The sequence below is a fragment of the Phocoena sinus genome, chromosome 9 (genome assembly GCF_008692025.1).
Source record: "Phocoena sinus isolate mPhoSin1 chromosome 9, mPhoSin1.pri, whole genome shotgun sequence".
Classification (NCBI taxonomy): domain Eukaryota; kingdom Metazoa; phylum Chordata; class Mammalia; order Artiodactyla; family Phocoenidae; genus Phocoena; species Phocoena sinus.
Window position 1 is genome coordinate 86,104,225 of NC_045771.1, and position 20,304 is coordinate 86,124,528.

At 34.9% G+C, this 20,304-nt stretch overlaps 1 protein-coding gene across 1 annotated transcript in view; it reads right to left on the bottom strand.

Moving 5' to 3' along the window:
* Window positions 1-7,566: 7,566 nt before the first annotated feature.
* The window catches only part of RSBN1L (round spermatid basic protein 1 like), a 66,559-nt gene continuing 53,821 nt past the window's right edge, over window positions 7,567-20,304 (bottom strand). The window contains exons 5-8 of the mRNA XM_032643658.1: window positions 19,536-19,678; window positions 16,402-16,569; window positions 11,581-11,689; window positions 7,567-11,491 (exon numbers count right to left, since the gene is read on the bottom strand). Of these exons, the coding sequence (XP_032499549.1) occupies window positions 10,850-11,491; window positions 11,581-11,689; window positions 16,402-16,569; window positions 19,536-19,678 (1,062 nt within the window). The 3' untranslated portion in view covers window positions 7,567-10,849. The remainder of the gene's footprint in view (window positions 11,492-11,580; window positions 11,690-16,401; window positions 16,570-19,535; window positions 19,679-20,304) is intronic.

The following is a 20,304-nucleotide window of genomic DNA, read 5'->3' on the forward strand; positions in this document are numbered from 1 at the left end:
CTACGAGGGTACTTAACCAATTCCAGTGAAGTGTAGGTGGCAGTACTTACAAGAATTCCAAAGAGTCTTAAGTGTCTTATAACCCTAAAGCAGGGTCAGGGTGATGTTCTTGCCTTATACAGCCCTCACTTAGCTTTGGGAGTATCTAAAGGAGTATTTTGTTCATTTAAAAAATATCTAACAAAAAAGTGGTTTCTGGCTGCTAATACTTGAGAGGATTGCTTAAATATAGCATTTTGGTCTAGTTCTCCTTTGTAAAGACAGATAATATGACAAAGTTTCAGCCACAACACTACAAATTAATACTGCTTAACTCTTTGTTTGAAACTACAGAGGTAGGGTAAATAAATAAAAAACTGATCAGTTACAAATACTTCCCTGTCTTATAATTGGTATATATTAGTATTTGGGGTATGTAAAAATAGGATTAAGAAGGATAGTTAATATGGGGAGCATAATGTTCCAAGACTTGTTCAGGTATTCCTAATTCAATTGAGAGATCTACACTATTTGGTCACTGGAATCTATTATTAATACATTCAAAGCAGAAGAAAGCTGTAATCTCTGTGAGAAACCAGATAGGAGGGTTTTGTAGTTCAGGAAAACCTGTATTTGTGAAAGTATCATCTAAGTATAATCTCTCACAGAGAAAAGAAGGAACAGCACCACATGTAAACAATCAGCTAGGCCAGGAGTCAGCAAAGTACTTGTGTAAAGGGCTATATAGTAAATACTTAAAGTTTTGTGGGCCATATGGTTTCTGTCACAACTACTCGGCTCTTGTGCTGAGAAAGCAGCCATAGACTATGGCTATGTCCCAATAAAACTATTTGTGGACAATGAAATTTAAATTTTGTATGATTGCCACATATCACAACATATTATTCTTTTGATTTTTGTTTCAACCATTTAAAACTGTAAAAACCTTTCTTGCCTTACAGGCTATACAAAAAGCAGGTAGTGGCCTAAATATGGCCTATTGGCAGTAGTTTCCTGACCCCTGAGCTAGGCCATGAAACAAGCAAAAGCAGAAATTCTATATGACATTACTAAGAGGAAATGTGGGACTGGTCTCCAAGGAAAAGAGAAGTTCGGTAAGAATTATATGTAAAAAGGCAACACAATAACCAACTTGTTCACACATGAGGATCAATCAATTGTAAGAGTATCTGAAAGAGTCCAGGAAGTAGAACTCTTCTTACTTAACTTGGTATACTGCCACACTAAATAAACAAACCTGAAGCAGCAGTAAGTTATTGATGTGTGCCTCCCCGATTGGGACACCAGATGTGTGTGTGTTTTCCCTACATCACCAAGGAATTAACTCAGTTCTGACACTATCTGGAGATAGCATCAGATACCACAAGTTAAGGTTTTAGTCCCAGAAAACTGCACGTGCCCCCCACCCCCTCTGCAACTTCAGATGCCAGGCACAAATTCAGGTTGTCACCTTGCTTCTGACCTACCGCCTCTAGAATGGAGGTTCCCGTGACCCTCTCCTTGAATTTGATTAATTTGCTAGAGCGGCTCACATAACTCAGAGAAACATTTTACTTACTAGAACACCAGTTTATTATAAGAGGATATTAACTCAGGAACAGCCAGATGGAAGATTCATAAGGCAAGGTATGGGGAAGGGGTGCAGAGCTTCCATGCTCTCTGGGCACACCACTCTTTCCCCATCTCCTCATGTTCACCAACCTAGAAACTTTCTGAACCTTGTCCTTTTGGTATTTTATGGAAACTTGATTACATAGGCATGATTGATTAAATCATTAGCCATTGGTGATTGAACCCAATCTCCAGCCCTGGTGGGGAGAGGGGGACTGAAAGTTTCAACTCTTTAATAGCTAGGTTGGTTCCCCTGGCAACCAGCCCCAATCCGTAGGTTACCTAAGAGCTTTGCAAGAGTCTCCTCATTAACATAAGCTCAAAAGACACCTTAATCACACTTATCACTTAGGAAATTCCAAGGGTATGTGATTCCTATGCCAGGAACAGGGATGAAGATTAGATACATATTTCTTATTATAAATCACAATATCACAGCCTACTTTAGAACAGTAAGTAATGAAAGACATAAAAGAGAAATTATGCTTACAGACGGAAACAAAACTAATAATACATAAACAGTAAGTATTGCAGAAAATATCTTCCCCTTGGTCTTAGCTATAGGATACCTTGTTTATAATAGAGATGTTTACTGATGGTGTTTATAAAAAGAACACATTCTGCCTTAAGAAAGAAACTTAAATTTGAAAGGTTTTAGTGAAGTCATTAATTTCCAGGTCAACACAGAGAAGTAACTTAAACTGGTTTGGGCAAATACTTATCAAAAAGTCTGACTAAGGGCTTCCCTGGTGGCGCAGTGGTTAAGAATCTGCCTGCCAGTGCAGGGGACACGGGATCAAGCCGTGGTCCGGGAAGATCCCACATGCCACAGAACAACTAAGCCTGTGCGCCACAACTACTGAGCCTGTGAGCCACAACTACTGAAGACTGCATGCCTAGAGCCTGCGCACCGCAACAAAGAGGAGCCCCGCTGGCTGCAACTAGAGAAAGCCCACAAGCAGCAACAAAGACCCAATGCAGCCAAAAATAAATTTATTAAAAAAAAAATTCTGATTAAAAGCAACATGTGAACAAAATAATTTTCTATAGCAATTAAAAATATGAAAAGTAGGAAATAGATATTCAAAGGAACCACGACTTATTCAACATTTCATGAACACAGAAACCAGATGTGGTGGCACCATCCGTTACCACATGAAACATGACCACAAATCCACCAATGGAGAGCTTCCAAGCATTAAGAAAAATACTTGCATAAAGCTTCAAGGAGTAGAAATCCATCCGTGGGCTACAGCTTACTGTAATTTTAAGAGTTATTAACCTTAGAATTTGATCATCTGGTTTCTACTTTGCTTTTTCACAGTGCAGCAAATAAGAGGAACTGATATTGATTAATGAACGGGAGTGATGGCCAAAAAAGGAAAGGAAACCATAGAGCCATTTTCAAATAGGGGCAGGCATATTACTATGCACCTGCATCATAAAGAAAAGTTATTTCTCTCTATTGAGAGGAAAATTATCAGAGTTCTTTTAGCATTAAACAAAGGGGTTTCCTTTATCCTTGACTGATCATGTTTGCAGAGTAAACATCACTCTTCCTCAAAGTATTATTGGTGTCCTTAGAATTCATGACTTAGATAAAGGTACACAGGAAAAAAACAAAAAACCTCCTCATGATAGAAAAACTAAAGCCCAGGTAAATTAAATGAAATTAGCCCATGGTCATTGGTAAATGGAGAAGTTTAACTCCAAATGCTATTTCCACAAATAAGTTTCCTATTGAAGAAAAAAAAAGAAAGCATCAACAGAAGATACCAGTTATCAATGCTACATAAAGACAACACTGGATTAAAAGCTTGAGAGGGATCTACACTTCAATATTTTACTTTCATTTGCTTGCCCTATATTAAAGTTAGCCAATCATACTGTAACCATACTGGTAATCCTACACCATAAAGCAAATTTACTACCACTATAATCTATACACTACAAACACAAATTTGTAATTCACTTATATAAGGAAAAGACAGTCTGTGACATGATTTTGAATTGCCATCCCTTGAGCAAAATAGTGAACAAGAAGTTTGTTTTTGATGTCCTACCTCCACCATACCTCACCTTTGACCTCTTGATGCAACTTTTTCCTCTTGCCAGATGCCTATCCTCTGCCCAAAATTAGAGACAGGAATACATAGAAGTGATGTGAAGATGTGAAATTAGGGTGACCCAGCACACAGCTCTTCTAACTATTCTTTTCACTATGTTAATTCCAGGATCAGAAGCTAACGTTTGTAGTGTCTATGATATGCCAAGCAATGTGCTAGATAAGCATTTGGCATGTGCTGTCATTAATTTTCACCACCAATTAACAGAATAGGTATTACCCCCTAGTGCGTGTTATCATCTTGCTTCAATATTTTCAGTTTTTGAATGTTTATTTATAGTATCAATAGGGAGAACGACACAAGCTTAATCAGAATGCCTCTCTGACAACCAGATAACCAGACTTTATCTTGCCAAATATGACTTAGGTATAGTTAAATTCTGCTTCAGACTATGAGATATTAAGATGCTTCTTAAATTATATTTGCTGGGCTTCCCTGGTAGCGTAGTGGTTAAGAATCCACCTGCCAATGCAGGGGACACAGGTTCGAGCCCTCGTCTGGGAAGATCCCACGTGCCACGGAGCAACTAAGCCCTTGTGCCACAACTACTGAGCCTATGCTCTAGAGCCCGCGAACCACAACTACTGAGCCCATGAGCCACAGCTACTGAAGCCCACACGCCTAGAGCCTGTGCTCTGCAACAAGAGAAGCCACCGCAATGAGAAGCCCACGCACCACAACAGAGTAGCCCTCGCTCGCCGCAACTAGAGAAAGCCCATGTGCAGCAACAAAGACCCAACACAGCCAAAAATAAAAAATAATTTAAAAGAAAATTATATTTGCTATTTTTATCATTTTAGGTATAGTTAAAATTTATCCTTAATTTGTAATAATTTTCAGTGTATCTCTAGTTGAAGGGAAAAAAGTTGAACAAGTTTTATAGGTATAATTATCTTTACAATACTTACTCTCCACATTGCCCAATGGGCCTAGATATCTAATAGGTAGCTTCTTAAACTTTATCTATAAGGCTGTAGTAAGTACAAAATAGAAATTTCATCTCTTTATAGTGCCCACTGATCTAATTTTCTCCACTTTTCTGTTGCAATTCTAGAATTACATTACGAATTAAGTCAGAGATGGACGTTTTAAATTATAGAAACCTACATAATTTGTTTTTCCACCCCAATAAAGTTAAGGTTCAACTTTTGTTCCTTCAAATATTTACTGAACACCAAGTGTACTATATATTAGGTATTGGGGACACAAAGGGATAAAGAAAATTTGTAACTTCTAACTCATGCTTTAGCTAGCGCCTGACATACACTTAACAAATGTTAATGATGTGAAGAAAGGACACAAGAAGCAGAGGAAATAACTGGATCTATATCAGCTGTGAGGTGAGGGGACAGTTGGAGCAGATGAGGTCAGTAAAAGATACACAGAAGAGATGGTTTAACTGGAGTTTTGAAGAGAGAAGTAAGATTTCACCATGTTGTATACGAGGCAGAGATTTTCCCCAGCAAAGGCAAAGAATTTTAAAAGTACACAAAGGAAATGGCAAGTACTGCCATCTGGTAAAGCTGAAAATTGAGTACATCAAATGGAAGAGATTATAGTAGATAAGGCTGGAAAGGAAGGGCCACATCTTAAAGGCTCTTTGGAGCCATGGAATATTTCTAAGAGTAGCAACCATATCTGTCTTAGAAAGGTTAATCTGGTGGTAATGTAATGGGCTGGAATGGGGGTAGGGGCAGAGGGGGCAGAGGGCCACAGGCAGCCTAGAACATGTTATGCTATTTTAAGAGCCTAGGTGAGATGAACATCTACTATGACTGTGAACAGCTACTATAACAAGAAGAGTAGACAAACATTTCTGGGGTCAACTCAAGAAAATCTCATGATATATTGTAGAGTTGACGCGTGAACAACATGGGGGTTAGGAGCGCTGACCCCGACGCGGGCGAAAATCCACTTATAACTTTACACTTGGCCCTCCGGCCCTCCATATCCAAGGTTCCACACTCTTAGATTCAACCAACAACGGATTGTATAGTACTGTGGTATGTATTTATTGAAAACTATGTGTGTAAGTGGACCCTCGCAGTTCAAGCCCATGTTGTTCAAGGGTCAACTGTACACAGAGGAAAAGATAAAGAAATAAGATTACCATGAGATGACTGCAGAGAGAGAGAGTGACGCCATAACAAAATTAGGAGGGAATGGAACAGCTAATTCTTGGGGGCAAGGGAGAAGAATTTAGACTTGATTACATGGGTCATTAGAGATTGAGAAACCAAGGCTGACTGAAGTCATGGGGTCACGAAGATAGTTCAGGGACAAAGCCTAAAGACCTAAGGGGAAGAACAATAGAGACTGCCTTAAACAATGGTGGAGAGGTAAAAGAAGCCATCCGAAGAAACAGAAAACAACAACAACAAAAAACCCCACAACAGGGCATGCAGAGCTTTAATGAGTAAATGATTGATAACAAGTGTTACAGGGGTTAAACAGAAGTATTAAGAAACGCACCCACTGGATTTGGTAGTCAAAAGGTGACCATTGAGAGAATCACTTCAGCTAAAATGTTAAATTTGAGGATTAAAGTGAAATTGTAGTGAGATGAGGAAGTGAAGCAGACAGATTTCTAAGAACTTTGTCAGTCAGGAAGACAGATGGAAAAAAGAGCATAAAAGTCATACTCAAGATTTTTTGGTTTTTTTAAGACAGACTTGAGATTTTTCACATAAAATTTCATCTGAAGAAGAAACTTGACAGCTGGGTGGGGACTGAACTGGCTAAATAAAATTTTAAACACTACTATGCAAAATATTTGCAACTATGTTGACTTGCGAGTCTGCACACTTAGTAGTAGTCAGTAGTACAATAGCAATGACCTTTATAGGAAAGTGTAAAGATTTAACATTTTCAAGACATAAATGTATAAATTCTAAACTTCAAAATGTACTGAAGGATCCAAAGTTCTCATATTTTAATAGTGCCGTTCCTGGAAGGTAGATAATGGTAATAAAGCATACGAGTAGTAAGTTTTAATTTCTAGTTAACATAATTCTGTTTCCCACATTTTGTTCTCAGGTCATTCACATTCCCTGATTGAGTCTGAAATCCTGAAGGGAAGATAACCTAAAATGCAAGATGTTTTCCCCCTCCTTTCCCTGCTCTCCCAGTAGAAATATGATATACAACGCCTGCAAACTTAAAAAGGAAAGACATCTCTGTTTTTAGGTTCCTTGTGCTTAACATTTTAGAAAGCTGTCACTCCCATCTGCAATATGCAGTGGGTTACAGGAAAAACTGAACAGAAAAGCCAGGACAGAGATTAAGGATGTTATACCTCTCCTGAGTTGTCCTCTTAATTTTCTTATCTGAGGTATATTGCCAGAGCCAATATCAAACAGAACTCTTCAATGAAACAGCACATTCTAAAACCAGTAAAATTTTGTTTACATATCAAAGTAGTTAAACAGAAGGAAGAAAGATTAAGAAACAGCTGTTCTACCACTCTAAAGATAAAACCCATCATGTCACTTTTTACCAGCCTAAAAGTATTTTGAAAACAATGGTACTTTTGTCCTCTCCTCCTGGGATAAAAATAGTCATATCTAGAGGGAAGGGAGGCAATTTACCATGCCATCCCAGCACTCATACCTTACTAGTTTAGCGACCTTGTTTAAGGTGATCTTTAATATTCTTCTCTGTTGGCATAAGTCAATTTTTGGTATTTTTAAGAGTAAAAACGATTTTCGGACTGGAATCACTTTCAAGATCTTATGGTTTCTGTTGAAGACAGAGACAAGAATTTTTAAATATGACAAGATGAAAGCAAAATGTCAAATATAAGAAAATAATTACAAAACATGGAAAAAGATTATGGTTATCAATTTTAGTATTTATTGAAAGGTGGAAGACAAAGAAAATTCCTCTCAAACTCCAAAAATAAATCCTGCACCTTTGCTAAAAATGCAAAATGAACTGAGATATTTGCTTTACATGACAATGAAACTATCCAAAAAATAACTGAATCCAAATTTACCAAAACAGTGCAAATCTATTATTTACAAAGATGATCTTACCTGCCATAAGTATTTGGGAAAAACCTATTTTACACTCAGGAACACTAATGAAATACCTCGAAGACTTAATCCAAGAAATAAAATATTTCCTACCCTCCATGACCACCCCCCCCCCACAAAGTTAAAGAATGGATTAAAAATGAATATATGCGGAAACAAACAGTATTTCCAATAACCTTATACACATACACGCGCACAGGCACATGCACACACACACAGAGTGTTGTGCTAGATCAACCTAATCTTTATTTAAGGTCAACAGCTGTAGTGACAAAGACGATAATGAATATGGCTTTAGTAAAGTTTTCAACCAAATATCACAAATGCTTAATTCTTTTGATAGCTCACCAGCTAACCTGAGAATGGAATATATTACTTAGCTAAAAGGATATGAACAAAAATAATTAAAAAGAAAAAATTCACTGTAGCAGACACCACTGAGGTACCTTAGTTTTTTTTTTTTTTTGTAAAGGTCTGTATGGCAATTTAATAATTTACATAACAACTATTTATTCTATATAGTATAAGTTCACATAGAAACTGTATCTTAAGTGCTCCATTATTCTGGTCCAAGAAACTGGAAATAACAGAAAAAAAGTTGTGTTCAGATAAGAACTGGAATGTACTAACTAGGAAACCATTAATATAATACAATATTGAAATAAAAATTATTTGTATGTAACAAACGTAGCCAACAACTTCTCAGATTGCATCTGAAGAGAATTTTTAAATTATAACCCATAAGACAGGAACATAAGCATTACTCAAGGTGACAAGGCTGTATCTTGAAATCTGTGTTCACTAACTTGTATTTCACCTCCACAGAGATGTATGCATTTTACAAAACAATTAAAATTTCAAAATATGGAGAAGGTTGACTATAGGTTATATAGGAAGCTACACTTAAAAGCAACCACTCTGGTTGTTTTAGGTATGTCTTTAAGTTAAAAGTTTAAGGCTCATATATTTTGCAGGGATACCCTAAAGATATTTTATTGCAGTATGGTCTCATGCATCTATGTGTATGACCCTGGAAAACTGGAGCTAAAACGAACCTTGTTAAATATGTTACCCTTCACTTAAAGAAAGAAAAACCTAAACATTTTTACCACATTCTCTCTCAATTTTCAATACTGGTTTGTTATAAACTTTTGTCTCCCTAAAAGGTAGGTAAAAATACATAAATTTAGCTAAAAATAGAAGATAAAGGTGGTGAGGAGCATGTTAAGTAATATATAAAACAAAAATCCCTATTTACATTTGCATGATTTATACTTGCCTTACGTCATGAAAATTCCTATGTTGCAAATATACTGATTTTCTACTAACCACTGAGATTTCCTTACAATATTTGCCTACCCTTTTAAACTGGAGGCCAGAAATGACATCAATGCTGCAGTTTATTTTTCCTGATGAAATGCCTCTGAGTAAGCTTCTCCCTGACCAGAGAGATAAGCAGTTTTATGGGTACCACAAATGAGGCTGGAGTAGAAACCACTCAAAGTGGAATAGCAACACTAGCTCAAAAGGCAGCACAAAGAACCCCATTTGAAAGTAATCAACCAAAGTATGAGCTCAGAAAAATACCAAATTCAAGTAAAAGAAAATAGATTTGCAACCAGCAGAGTTCCTAACATCAAAGCATACACTGAAGACATTTGTTTGACTTTTAATTACAGTAGTGGAAGCAATCTGAAACGGTGCTGAAGTCCATTATTGAAGAGATTTGTTTTAATCATCTTTAGCTAGGCACTAGCAATCCTGTTTCCTATCCCAATTTTACTTTCTAGAGCTTCTTTTGAAAAAAGAAAAAAATACTCTAAGTTGTTTACCTTGCTAGGGTAGGGAGAGGGATGCTTAGAAAGATGAGGTAACAGATCTTATTTTGTTAGTTATCTCTTTGTATATGGCAGTTGAGTCACTGCCCTTATTTTAATATTTTGTATTTGCCATATTTTCCTTCTGTTCCTCAAGAAAAATGTAATAGAGGATTTTAACTGCTCAGAATTAAACTTTCTGTAACTGAACATTTTTTCTCAGCTACTATTAGGTATAGTATGGGTGCTGATTAGTAAGAAAATTTTCTCAACTTCTTATTCCATACACTACAAAGAAAATTCATGTTATAGGGCTATATAATCAGGTCACATAACTTCATTAGTTAAAGGGTTAAATATCACTAACAGACCTTGTTTCTCCCAACTTATAAAATTGATTCTATTACCTAAGCTGCTCTCTTAATGTTGAATATAAATATTTAAAAATGTATTCCAGGGAGCATAGGAAGTTTCACATATTCATCTTATTCAGCAATTTAAGAAGTTATGCAAAATATGATAACATATATATATATTCCCATACATACACACACACATATAAATATGCTTTCATAACTGAATCTTGGTTTTAAAAATGCTTGCACAGTGTGGGGAATTTAAATATTCACAAGATTTGAATACATACATTTGCACTCCATTAGCACTCTAAGTGGATATACCAGCAGAAACATAATAGATCAAATAAATGATTTAACTGAATTGTCAGTTCGGTGGGGTTTTTTTGAAGACCCAACAGAAAACATATTATTATGAACCTTTATTAAGTGGCTCACATTTCAGTATAAATCACACTAAAAAGGTTTTTTTAAAGCTATTTACACTACAGTGCTGACACATTTAAAATGAAGAAAAAATCGGTATAAATAAGCTCTATGGAAAAGCCTTAAATTGTCAAAAAAGAATTCTGGCTCATATTACAAAATACATATATATATATATATATATATATATATATATATATATGTTAATGTCAGCTCTATTCTAAAACCTACAACTCCAACTCAAATGATTTTTTTAAAGACTCCTTTTGTTTAAACCTGCAATGTTTACAGTGCATCTGGCCCTAAGTGCTTTGATACTTCACAGTTATGGACAGGCACTGAGGAATGTTACAAAGCTACATAAACTATAATTTGTAACAGACTTGGGAGCAAGTTCTTGGCTTGCTTTCAGAATTCACGAATCTTTATTACATTATTAAGTTTAAGAAAAAAACCAATTTTAAATGGTATATACAAATTTAGCACAAAATGTTATCATCTTTTCTCTCTTGATTTGAATGTGTTGAACTATGTTGCCTTGTATCAACTAGACTTATGAGACTTCCAGGACACATTTCTTCCTTTAAATCTTTGTTGCTATTTTCAAATTTAGAGTCCACATCAATCTTAAATTCTGTAAATTGAACATGATCCAATTTTGCTTTAACATTCTTGCCATCCATATTATTTGGTGCTCCAGTCTTTTCAGGAATATAAACATTCACAGGTTCTTCCTTGATTCTTACAGTTGCAATAGGTTCATGTTTAATCTGCTGTAATTCATATTTAGAATGAAGTTTGTCTGAAAAAACAGAATCCAAGGAGGTTTTGCTTACAGCACAAATCATGTTGTCAGTGTGAGGTCCAAGAACTGATGATGTGGAATCTGGTGATGTGCATGTTTCATGAGTAACTGTATTCTGAGCAGTGTCCTCCTCTGAGTGATATAACTTGAGACGAACATGCCATGCTAAACTGCATACAGCTGAAACTGTCTTGAACTGATGAACAACATTCCTTGGAATAAAATAAATGTCATTATCATACAGCTGAATCCTGGCATAGCGAATGCCTTCCCTCCTCAGTTGATTAAGTTTTGCATCATCAACCCACTGGACACACTAAAATAAAACAAAACAAAACAAGAAATACCAATAAGTCTTTTCCACAATAAAAATTAAATTGAAGATAATAATAGTTTAAAATATACCTGGGACAGTGGAGGTTCATGTAAATCTAACTGCATTCGTTGAACTACTTCTAAGAAATCTTCAGCATGAAAACAAATTACATCTTTGGTTATTCGGGGTTGATCAGGCCTAAAAAAGAACATGAGATAATGAAGAGTCTGCCATTAATGTTTCACTCTGCTAAGTCCTTATTAAATTCAAAGCAAAAAAAGTTTATGGTCAACACCAAAGTATTATCTTAGAAATGAACTGTAATTAGAATACCACTTTACATATTTAAACAAAGGGATAACACCATGAGTTTCAACCTAAATATGGATACAAACAACTCATTTTATTATTTACACACACACACACACACACACACACACACACACACACACACACACGCTTTGGTATAGCAGAGCAGAAACTTTATTCATTAATCAAGGAATGGAGAAGGGAGAGCTCATGCTCTAAAAACACCTTCTCCCTGAAGGGAGAAGAGTAAGGGAATTTTAAGGGGTAGGAGGCAGACATATCATCAGGGCTCTTGCAAAGGGGTGGAGATTTCCAGGAGCAGCCTCACCTCATTTTATTATAGCTATGTGTAACCATATTTTGCAAAATTAAATTGACCTGAATTGGTTAATTATGCAAATCAAAAAACTAAGTGTTTAGTCTTAAAGTTAAGACTTTAAAGTCTTTAATTTGTTGTCAATACTTCAACAAATTAAGTGCTAAATTAAAGATACTATGTAATATAAAATTTAGAGGTAAATATAGGGGAAAGGGAATACATTCTTTTAATACAGACATATATAACTGCAATGATACCAAAAATCCCTAAATAACTCCTAAAAATTAAGAGACATTCAATAGAAAAGTACTTATAAAAAATCCCCAAATTCTTCAATTAATTAAGAATATACAAATACATGTTTATAAAAGATGCTCAAAAATGGAGTTTGGAATAAAATCCCAAGAAACATAAATACCAACCCCCCCCAATCATACCAAGGAAATCATAACCAAATTTTAAAAAAGCAGTGATAAAGAGAAAATCTAAAACTCATGCATCACATTAATATACAGGGAAAGAGGGTAAGAATGATTGCAGGCTTCTCATCAGAAACAATGCAAGCCAGAAGAGAGCACACTATCTTTAAAGTATTGAAAGAAAAAGTCAGTCTAGAATTCTATATCCCCCAAAATATCCTTAAGAAAGTGTGAAATAAAAACATTTTCAGACAAACAAAAACTGAGAGAATCTGTCACCAGAAGACCAGTACAACAAAGAATGTTAAAGAACTTCTTCAGGCTGAAGGAAAATGATATTTAGATGAAAATGTAGATCTATTCAAAGGAATGGATCTATTCAAAGTAATAGTAAATATGAAAGATATTTTATTCTCATCTTAAAAATCTCTTCAGAAATAATTCCTTAATGCCAAAGAAAGCAACATATTTGGGGGGATGGTTATAGCACACATAAAGCAAAATGTATTAATAATAATTAGCACAAAGGCCATAAATGGGAGCAGGGAGAGATGGCAGTATACCATTGAAAGTTCTTACACATTACATAGCAGGTATAATTTTATGTTTTTATAAGTTGGCATTATTTTTTCTTTTCATTTTGAAAATGTTTCAAAGTGTTTATTGCTAATATATAGAATTAAAATATATACAAGTGACTTTTCAATGTTGTCTTATCTTGTGACTTAGATAAATTCTAATACTTCTTTTGTAGACTTAGAACTGTCTCTATACACAATTATTTTGTCTTACTCTAAGACCCTGTAATTCCATTTCTATGTATTTACTGAAATGAAATGAAATTTTATGTGCACACAAAGGCTTGAAAGGGAATGTTCATAAGAGCTTTATTCATAAAAACCCCAAACTGGAAACAATTCAAATGTCTATCATCAGGTGAATGGATAAATCAATTGTGATGTATCTATACAATGACATACCACTCAGCAACACGAAGGAATGAACTACTAATACACATAACAATATAGATGAGTATCAAAAACACTATGCTGAGTGAAAGAAGTCAGGCAACATATGATACTATTTAAATGAGATTCTAGACTAGGCAATACTAACCTATAAAGACAGAAAATAGATTTATAGATGTCTGGTTCTGGGGTAAGAATGGGGGGAGATTAACTGCCAAGGTATATGAAGGAAACAAAATATTCTATATTTTAGTCGTGGTAATGGTAACATGGCTGTATAAATTTGTCAAAACACATCAAACTGTACACTTATAACAAGAGTGTGTATTACTGAATACAAATTATACTTCCATAGTTGATTTTTCAAAAAACTGGATCTCAAGAAGCAACCTGAAATACATAAATCTATGTGAATTCTATCTTCCTAATACTAAAAAGTGATATAAAATTCATCAACACTTCACAAGTCTATCTAGTTTAAGATTTCTTTGTAGTCTCAATCAATCCCAGTCCTTTATCTCAAATTGGTGTTAAGCCTGGCTCTAAGATAAAGTCAAGAATCTTGGACTTCCCTGGTGGCGCAGTGGTTAAGAATCTGCCTGCCAGTGCAGGGGACACGGGTTCAAGCCATGGTCTGGGAAGATCCCACACGCCATGGAGCAATGAGCCCGTGCGCCACAACTACTGAGCCTGTGCTCTAGAGCCGGTGAGCCACAACTACTGAAGCCTGCACGCCTAGAGCCCGTGATCCACAATAAGGGAAGCCACTGCAATGAGAAGCCCACATGCCGCAATGAAGAGAAGCCCCCGCTCAGGGCACCTAGAGAAAGCCTGTGTGCAGCAGCAAGACCCAACAGAGCCAAAAATAATAAATTAATTAATTAATTAATTAATGAAAAAAAGAATCTAATACTCTAATGTCTCCTTGAGAAAAAGAGCAGAACTCAAAACACTAAGATAAGGAGAACACTAAGAGAAGGCACCAATTTCCTTAGTATAGCTTAATTTAACAACAAGGAATAACAATAAAGGGATCATAGACCACGTCTGCATCAGAGCCATGAAACCCTCTTAAAGCATCAACCAAATTATTTTCTTACCATCTTTAATCCTAAGAGATTAAAGCAGCATTGGTATAGAAAGCAAACTGTATTTTACAATACTGAGAAAACTCAGAGCTAGCAACATCTCATTCCAAAATCTGTCTCAAATTAAATCTGGCCACCTAATATATTCATACTTTGGCAACAGTCTTTTTCACTGTGTAATTGTTAGCTTCAAGTGTTTTTTCATTCAGTAACTATTCATAGGGAACTATGATGGACCTGTGAAGGACAGGACACAATCTCTAACATCAAATAACATATAAAGTGGAGAAGCAAGCATAAACCAACAATAATTTAAAGGAGCTTAAGAGAGATTTAAACAAAGTTAAGGCTAAGAAGCAAGAATATTTATCTCTGAAAAAAAATGTAACTATATGGCTAACTTTAACAAATACTATCTATAAATCAGAGTTCACCCTAAATAAATTTTGATGCCACTCTTAAATCCTTTATACCAAACATTCAAGAAAAATCTCATTAATTTGAAACAGGGGGTTGTAATGATTTCCAAAGAGATAAATTTGCCTTTACTCTTTGACAAAATTAGTATTTTAAACCAGATTATGTTAGAAACTATATGGGACCAACCACAGATATTTGATAATTACCATTTAACTTAAACACAATTATAAATTATTATTATTGAATTATAAACTATTAATGTCATTTTCCTAAGGACCTCTTAGGGTTAGTTCAGTACTAGTTACTTTGTATATCTGAAATTGATAAAGCTTCATTTATGTTAAGAAAGAAGGTCAGTTTACAGTGGCCTCCCCATTCAGTATTAATTTATAAAATATTACTTTAAATTTTCCCTTTTGAACAAAGGGTCAATCTTGTATTCACAGCCCCTGAAAAAATTTCCTTGTACAGAAAATACAGGCAATATTTTTCACAACATCTTAGGAATCTATGCAACAATACTGACATTTTATACTTTCAGAATTAAAAACAGTTTCTTTTTACTTAGAAAATTTTCTTACATACTTAGTATCTAATTCAACTGATTTAATAAGCAAAACAGCATATTCCATCTTAAGTTTCATACCCAAACAATACTCAATTTGAAAACAAAACCTAATTGAGCAAAGTTATCTTATAGTATAAATATAGCTTTGCTCTATGGGTTTTATCAATTTAATAAATGGAAATTTTTTTAACATATGGGATGACCACCTCTAAGTATATTGTCCATTTTCATTAAGAAAATTATCCATTTTTCTAATCTATCAAAAGAGTCAGTGAAACTTACAAGCAAAGCCAGAAAAAATTAATATAGTAAGGTAAACAAACACTTAGTAGATACCAAACCTTAGAAAGATAGCAAGTTAAAACAGTATCAAGAAAAAACACAAGAATCTGGAGTCAGTTCTGAAATCAGACTCAGCTCTACCACTTGTTAATTATACGACTATGACAACATTACTTGATAGTCCGGAGCCTCAGTCTCCCTTTTGTGCAATAAATACAGGCCTAAAAGTAGAGAAAATTAACTGAACATTTGTAAATGGGCATACAATAAGCACCAAGTGAACCTTAGGTTTTCCATTACCTTAGGTAAGACAACTGTTTTCAACTCTAGTCACGTAGGAAATGAAACTACTTCAGTCAAGCCCAAAAGATAAAATCTAGATTCTAGCAAATGAAAATCTTCTTTAGTACAATTATACAACTAGGATATCCAAATACAGGGGAAAATGAAACTTTTTCCCCCACAGTAAAAAGAATTACTGAAAAACTTCCCAAGAAAAATTTTAGAAGCCATTAAATAGCAGTAATTAATATATACCACTCTCCACAGTGCACAGCCTTCAACACTCCAACAGCAGCTGTAGTCTGTCGTTCAAAACCTTGTCCTATATGATCTGCATGAGCTCTTGTTCTGTCTTCAAAGAGCATCTCACGAGGCTCACTAGTTCGAGGTAGGTACTGCAGGTTTTTTATCTCATTGGTAGTTCTGTTGAAACAAAATTATACATATAAAGAGATAGAGAGAGGCAGGCTTATGCATATTAAGGCTTAATTGCCTTCAAACATTTGTACTGATGTATTGACAGGTTTAACTTTTTAAACGCATTAATAGTTACAGAACACCTACTCTGTGTCAGGCACTATCTAAGCACTGGAGCTACTGAACAAGACAGTAGTGAATAAGACAGACAAGTTCCTTACTCTCGTAGGAGGTTATATTCTAGTGAGAGATAGACCAAAAAATAAACAGCAAGAAAACACTAGGCAATAAGTGCTTTCATAAAACATGCACGGTTTATTGGAGGTAAGGGGAAAAAAACACTTTAGCTCCACCCTGGAGGACAGACATCTCCCACTGGGCCTCTCCTCCACCGCTCACCTTCTAGAATCCATATGCATACAGAAGCTGCTGCCTACTTGGCCTCACTCACTGCAGAAACCCTCTCCAATTTTGCTGCAGAAGGGGAACTGGGTGAGAAGAATTTATTTTGGGAGTCATCATCTTATTTATCTCCCTGTATGATTTTTCTGTTGCTTCCAGAGACAAATCAGGATTGCCCCCATTATTTTTTCGTCTCATCCTAGTCTACCCCTAGGGTCACTCCTCCTTTTTGGTTCTCTAACTTCCCACCCTCAAACTCTACTACTTTACTACTCTTTGTGCACTCTTGTCTTACAGTTTTATATAAACTTTCACACAGACACACACACAATGCTTTAACATACTTTTTTGCTGTTTGTGATTAATGTTTTACAGGTATTAGAAAGCTAGATGATGATGTTGCTTTCTGTGGAAAGCTAACAGGCTTTCAAACCAAGTCTCGCCTCATTATACCACATTCTAATGAATTAAGACCTTATTAAAGCATTTGGCACAGTGCCTAGGGCACTGTTGTCATTAGTTGGTCAGACTATAACGTGATGTGAAATGACCACATATACCATGGATTGTAATCCCTGAGGATTACAAGTTCCTCAAGGGGCTGGTGAACTCCCTTAAATTACATGTAAAAGTCTGTATATATCTGCATTATTCTAGGGAGAGTCTTTCAGATTCTTAAAATGATTTGTAAATCCAAATTAAGAATCACTGAGATACACACCAAGTTTACCATTTACTACCAACTTAAAATTTAACTTGTAAAAATTTCATTGAACCAAAATTTATTTTTTAAACAGACACTCTGTTTAGGTGCTAGAGACACATTAGTAACAAGCACAACATTGTCCCTGCTCTCATATAACCTACATTTTACTCTATGACCATTTCTCCCTGTTGTTTTTTCTTCTTAAATTTATGACCAGTGAGACCATCTTTAGACATCTAAAAAAAGGATTATCTCCCCCAGGATCACCCACTCCATTCCCATCAATGTTACGCTAGTGTACATTCTTCTACACTTTTCTCTGTGCTTACATAAATATACTCTTATACATGTTTTTTTAATTTCTTTTCATAAAAACAGAATCATACTGGACATATACGCTACATTTTGCTCTTTTCAAGTACCATGGATATCCAGCTCAACAGACAAAATTTCATATTATGAAATTAACTATTTCACCACATTCTTTAACAGGAAGGTACCAAAATGTATTCAACCGTTCTCCTGTTAATGGACATTCAGACCATTTTAAAATTTATATCAATGTAATAGATGCTGCAATTAACATTCTTATACATTTACCTTTAGTGCTTTTATTTCTTGGGACAAGTTCCCAAAAGTAGGGGTCCTGGTTCAAGGAGTATACATATGTTAAACTTTATGAGCTATTTTAGATTACTTCTAAAAAATGATTACAGAAGCTCACCCATAGACCAATAATATATATTACCCTGTTTCCTCACGTACCTACCAACCAGCCTGTAATATACTCGCTCTGTTAATAATTTTTGCCAATGTAACAGGTAAAAATAATATCTCATAATTCTTTTAATATATATTTAATATACAATCGACTACCTGGGGCCTATTTTTCTATTGGGTTGTTCTACATTTTTCTTCTCAATTTAGAAATGCTCTTTGTATATTAACTTTAGTCTGTCACATGTTACAAATGCCAGTCTATCATAGTTTTGAACTTTGTTGTTGATGTCTTTTCTCTCACAAATAGTATTATCATTGTATCTTTTAATCTTTGCTTAGGAAGATCTCTCCTAAGCTTAAGCATTTTATTCTAATATTTTTATTTTTTATTTATTATGTTCAAATCCCTTACTTCTTATATAACATTGGGGTTATGGCTTTGTTTTCCTCCAAATGGACTCCCATTTATGCCAGCATTATTCATTAAATAAATTTTTCTTTTCCCACTTATCTCATTATTAAGTTCCCAATATACTTTGATCTGTTTGTGTACTCTATCGTATTCCAATGATCTTTTTGAGCTACATAGTACTTTTTAATATTGAGTAAGACAAGGTCCCCCCCTCATACTTACCTTCTTTTTCACAGCTTTCTAGACTGACTTTACTTATTCTTCCTTATGAACTTTAAAATTATTTTATCCAGTGCTGGAAGTGTTAGTCCATTTGTAATGCTAAAAATTCCAAAGGACTATCATTTTTGTCCAATCCAGAACACAGATCTAAACATTTGTTTAGATCTTATTCTATATCTTTCATAAGATGTTTCAGTTTTCTTAAAATGAATATTATTTAAATTTATTTCTGAATATTCATTAAATTTATTCCAAAACAGTTTATGTCTCTGTTGTGAATGATATTTTTTCCATTCCTAGTTACAATTTATTGTCATTTGCCTACCTTTTTCATGTTTTATTTATATTTGATACTTATAAGAAATTATATCAGCATGTGTAACCATTTTTGAACTTACATTTCAATTACACTCTAAATTTTCCCTTCCTTCTTCCTCCAAATTTCAACAATATACACATACCAATGTACAAATACCCATCCCCAGCAAAAAACATTTATATCCAACATACCTTTTCCTTTTGAAAGGTGACTTTGGCATATCAGCCACAGGGATCATTTGTTCTCCCGGGCGTACCCACATGATGGGACCATCATCACTATCTTTTCGACTCTCTAATTTTAGACTAGATAGTGTCCCCCATGGCAGTGTACACTAGAGGCAAATAATTACAGAGAAATTAATTATTTTTAAAATGTATCTTCAAATATACATTAAAGACTACTGTCCCCTTGACAAAATTTCATATATACATTTGAAATACATACCTATTTTAAATATATTCATATATATTCATAAATTTTCCTTCATAATATTCTATTCCAAACATAACAAGAGAGTAATTATTCTTGGATGGTTTTCCCTACTTCCCCAACCCTGCCAGAGGTATGATTCACTGTATTTATCATTTATTATTCTTCCTTCTACCAATATATGGGTCATATGATGTTAATTAGTTGGCAAAATAAGTGTCTTCCATGAGAATCTATAAAAATGAACAACTGAGTTTAAAAAATGGATACCTCAAAAAAAAAGGGGGTGGGCCTTCCCTGGTGGCGCAGTGGTTGAGAGTCCGCCTGCTGATGCAGGGGACATGGGTTCAAGGCCACAACAGTGAGAGGCCTGCATACCGCAAAAAAAAAAAAAAAAAAGGGGGGGGAGGGGGGATATACCTCTGATTAGTTATAATCAAAACCTAACAAAACAAAAAGGAAAACTAAACCAAAATCAAAATTTATTTGTGTAGTAGTTTCTTGAAAAGGTTGCTGGTCTAAAAGCAG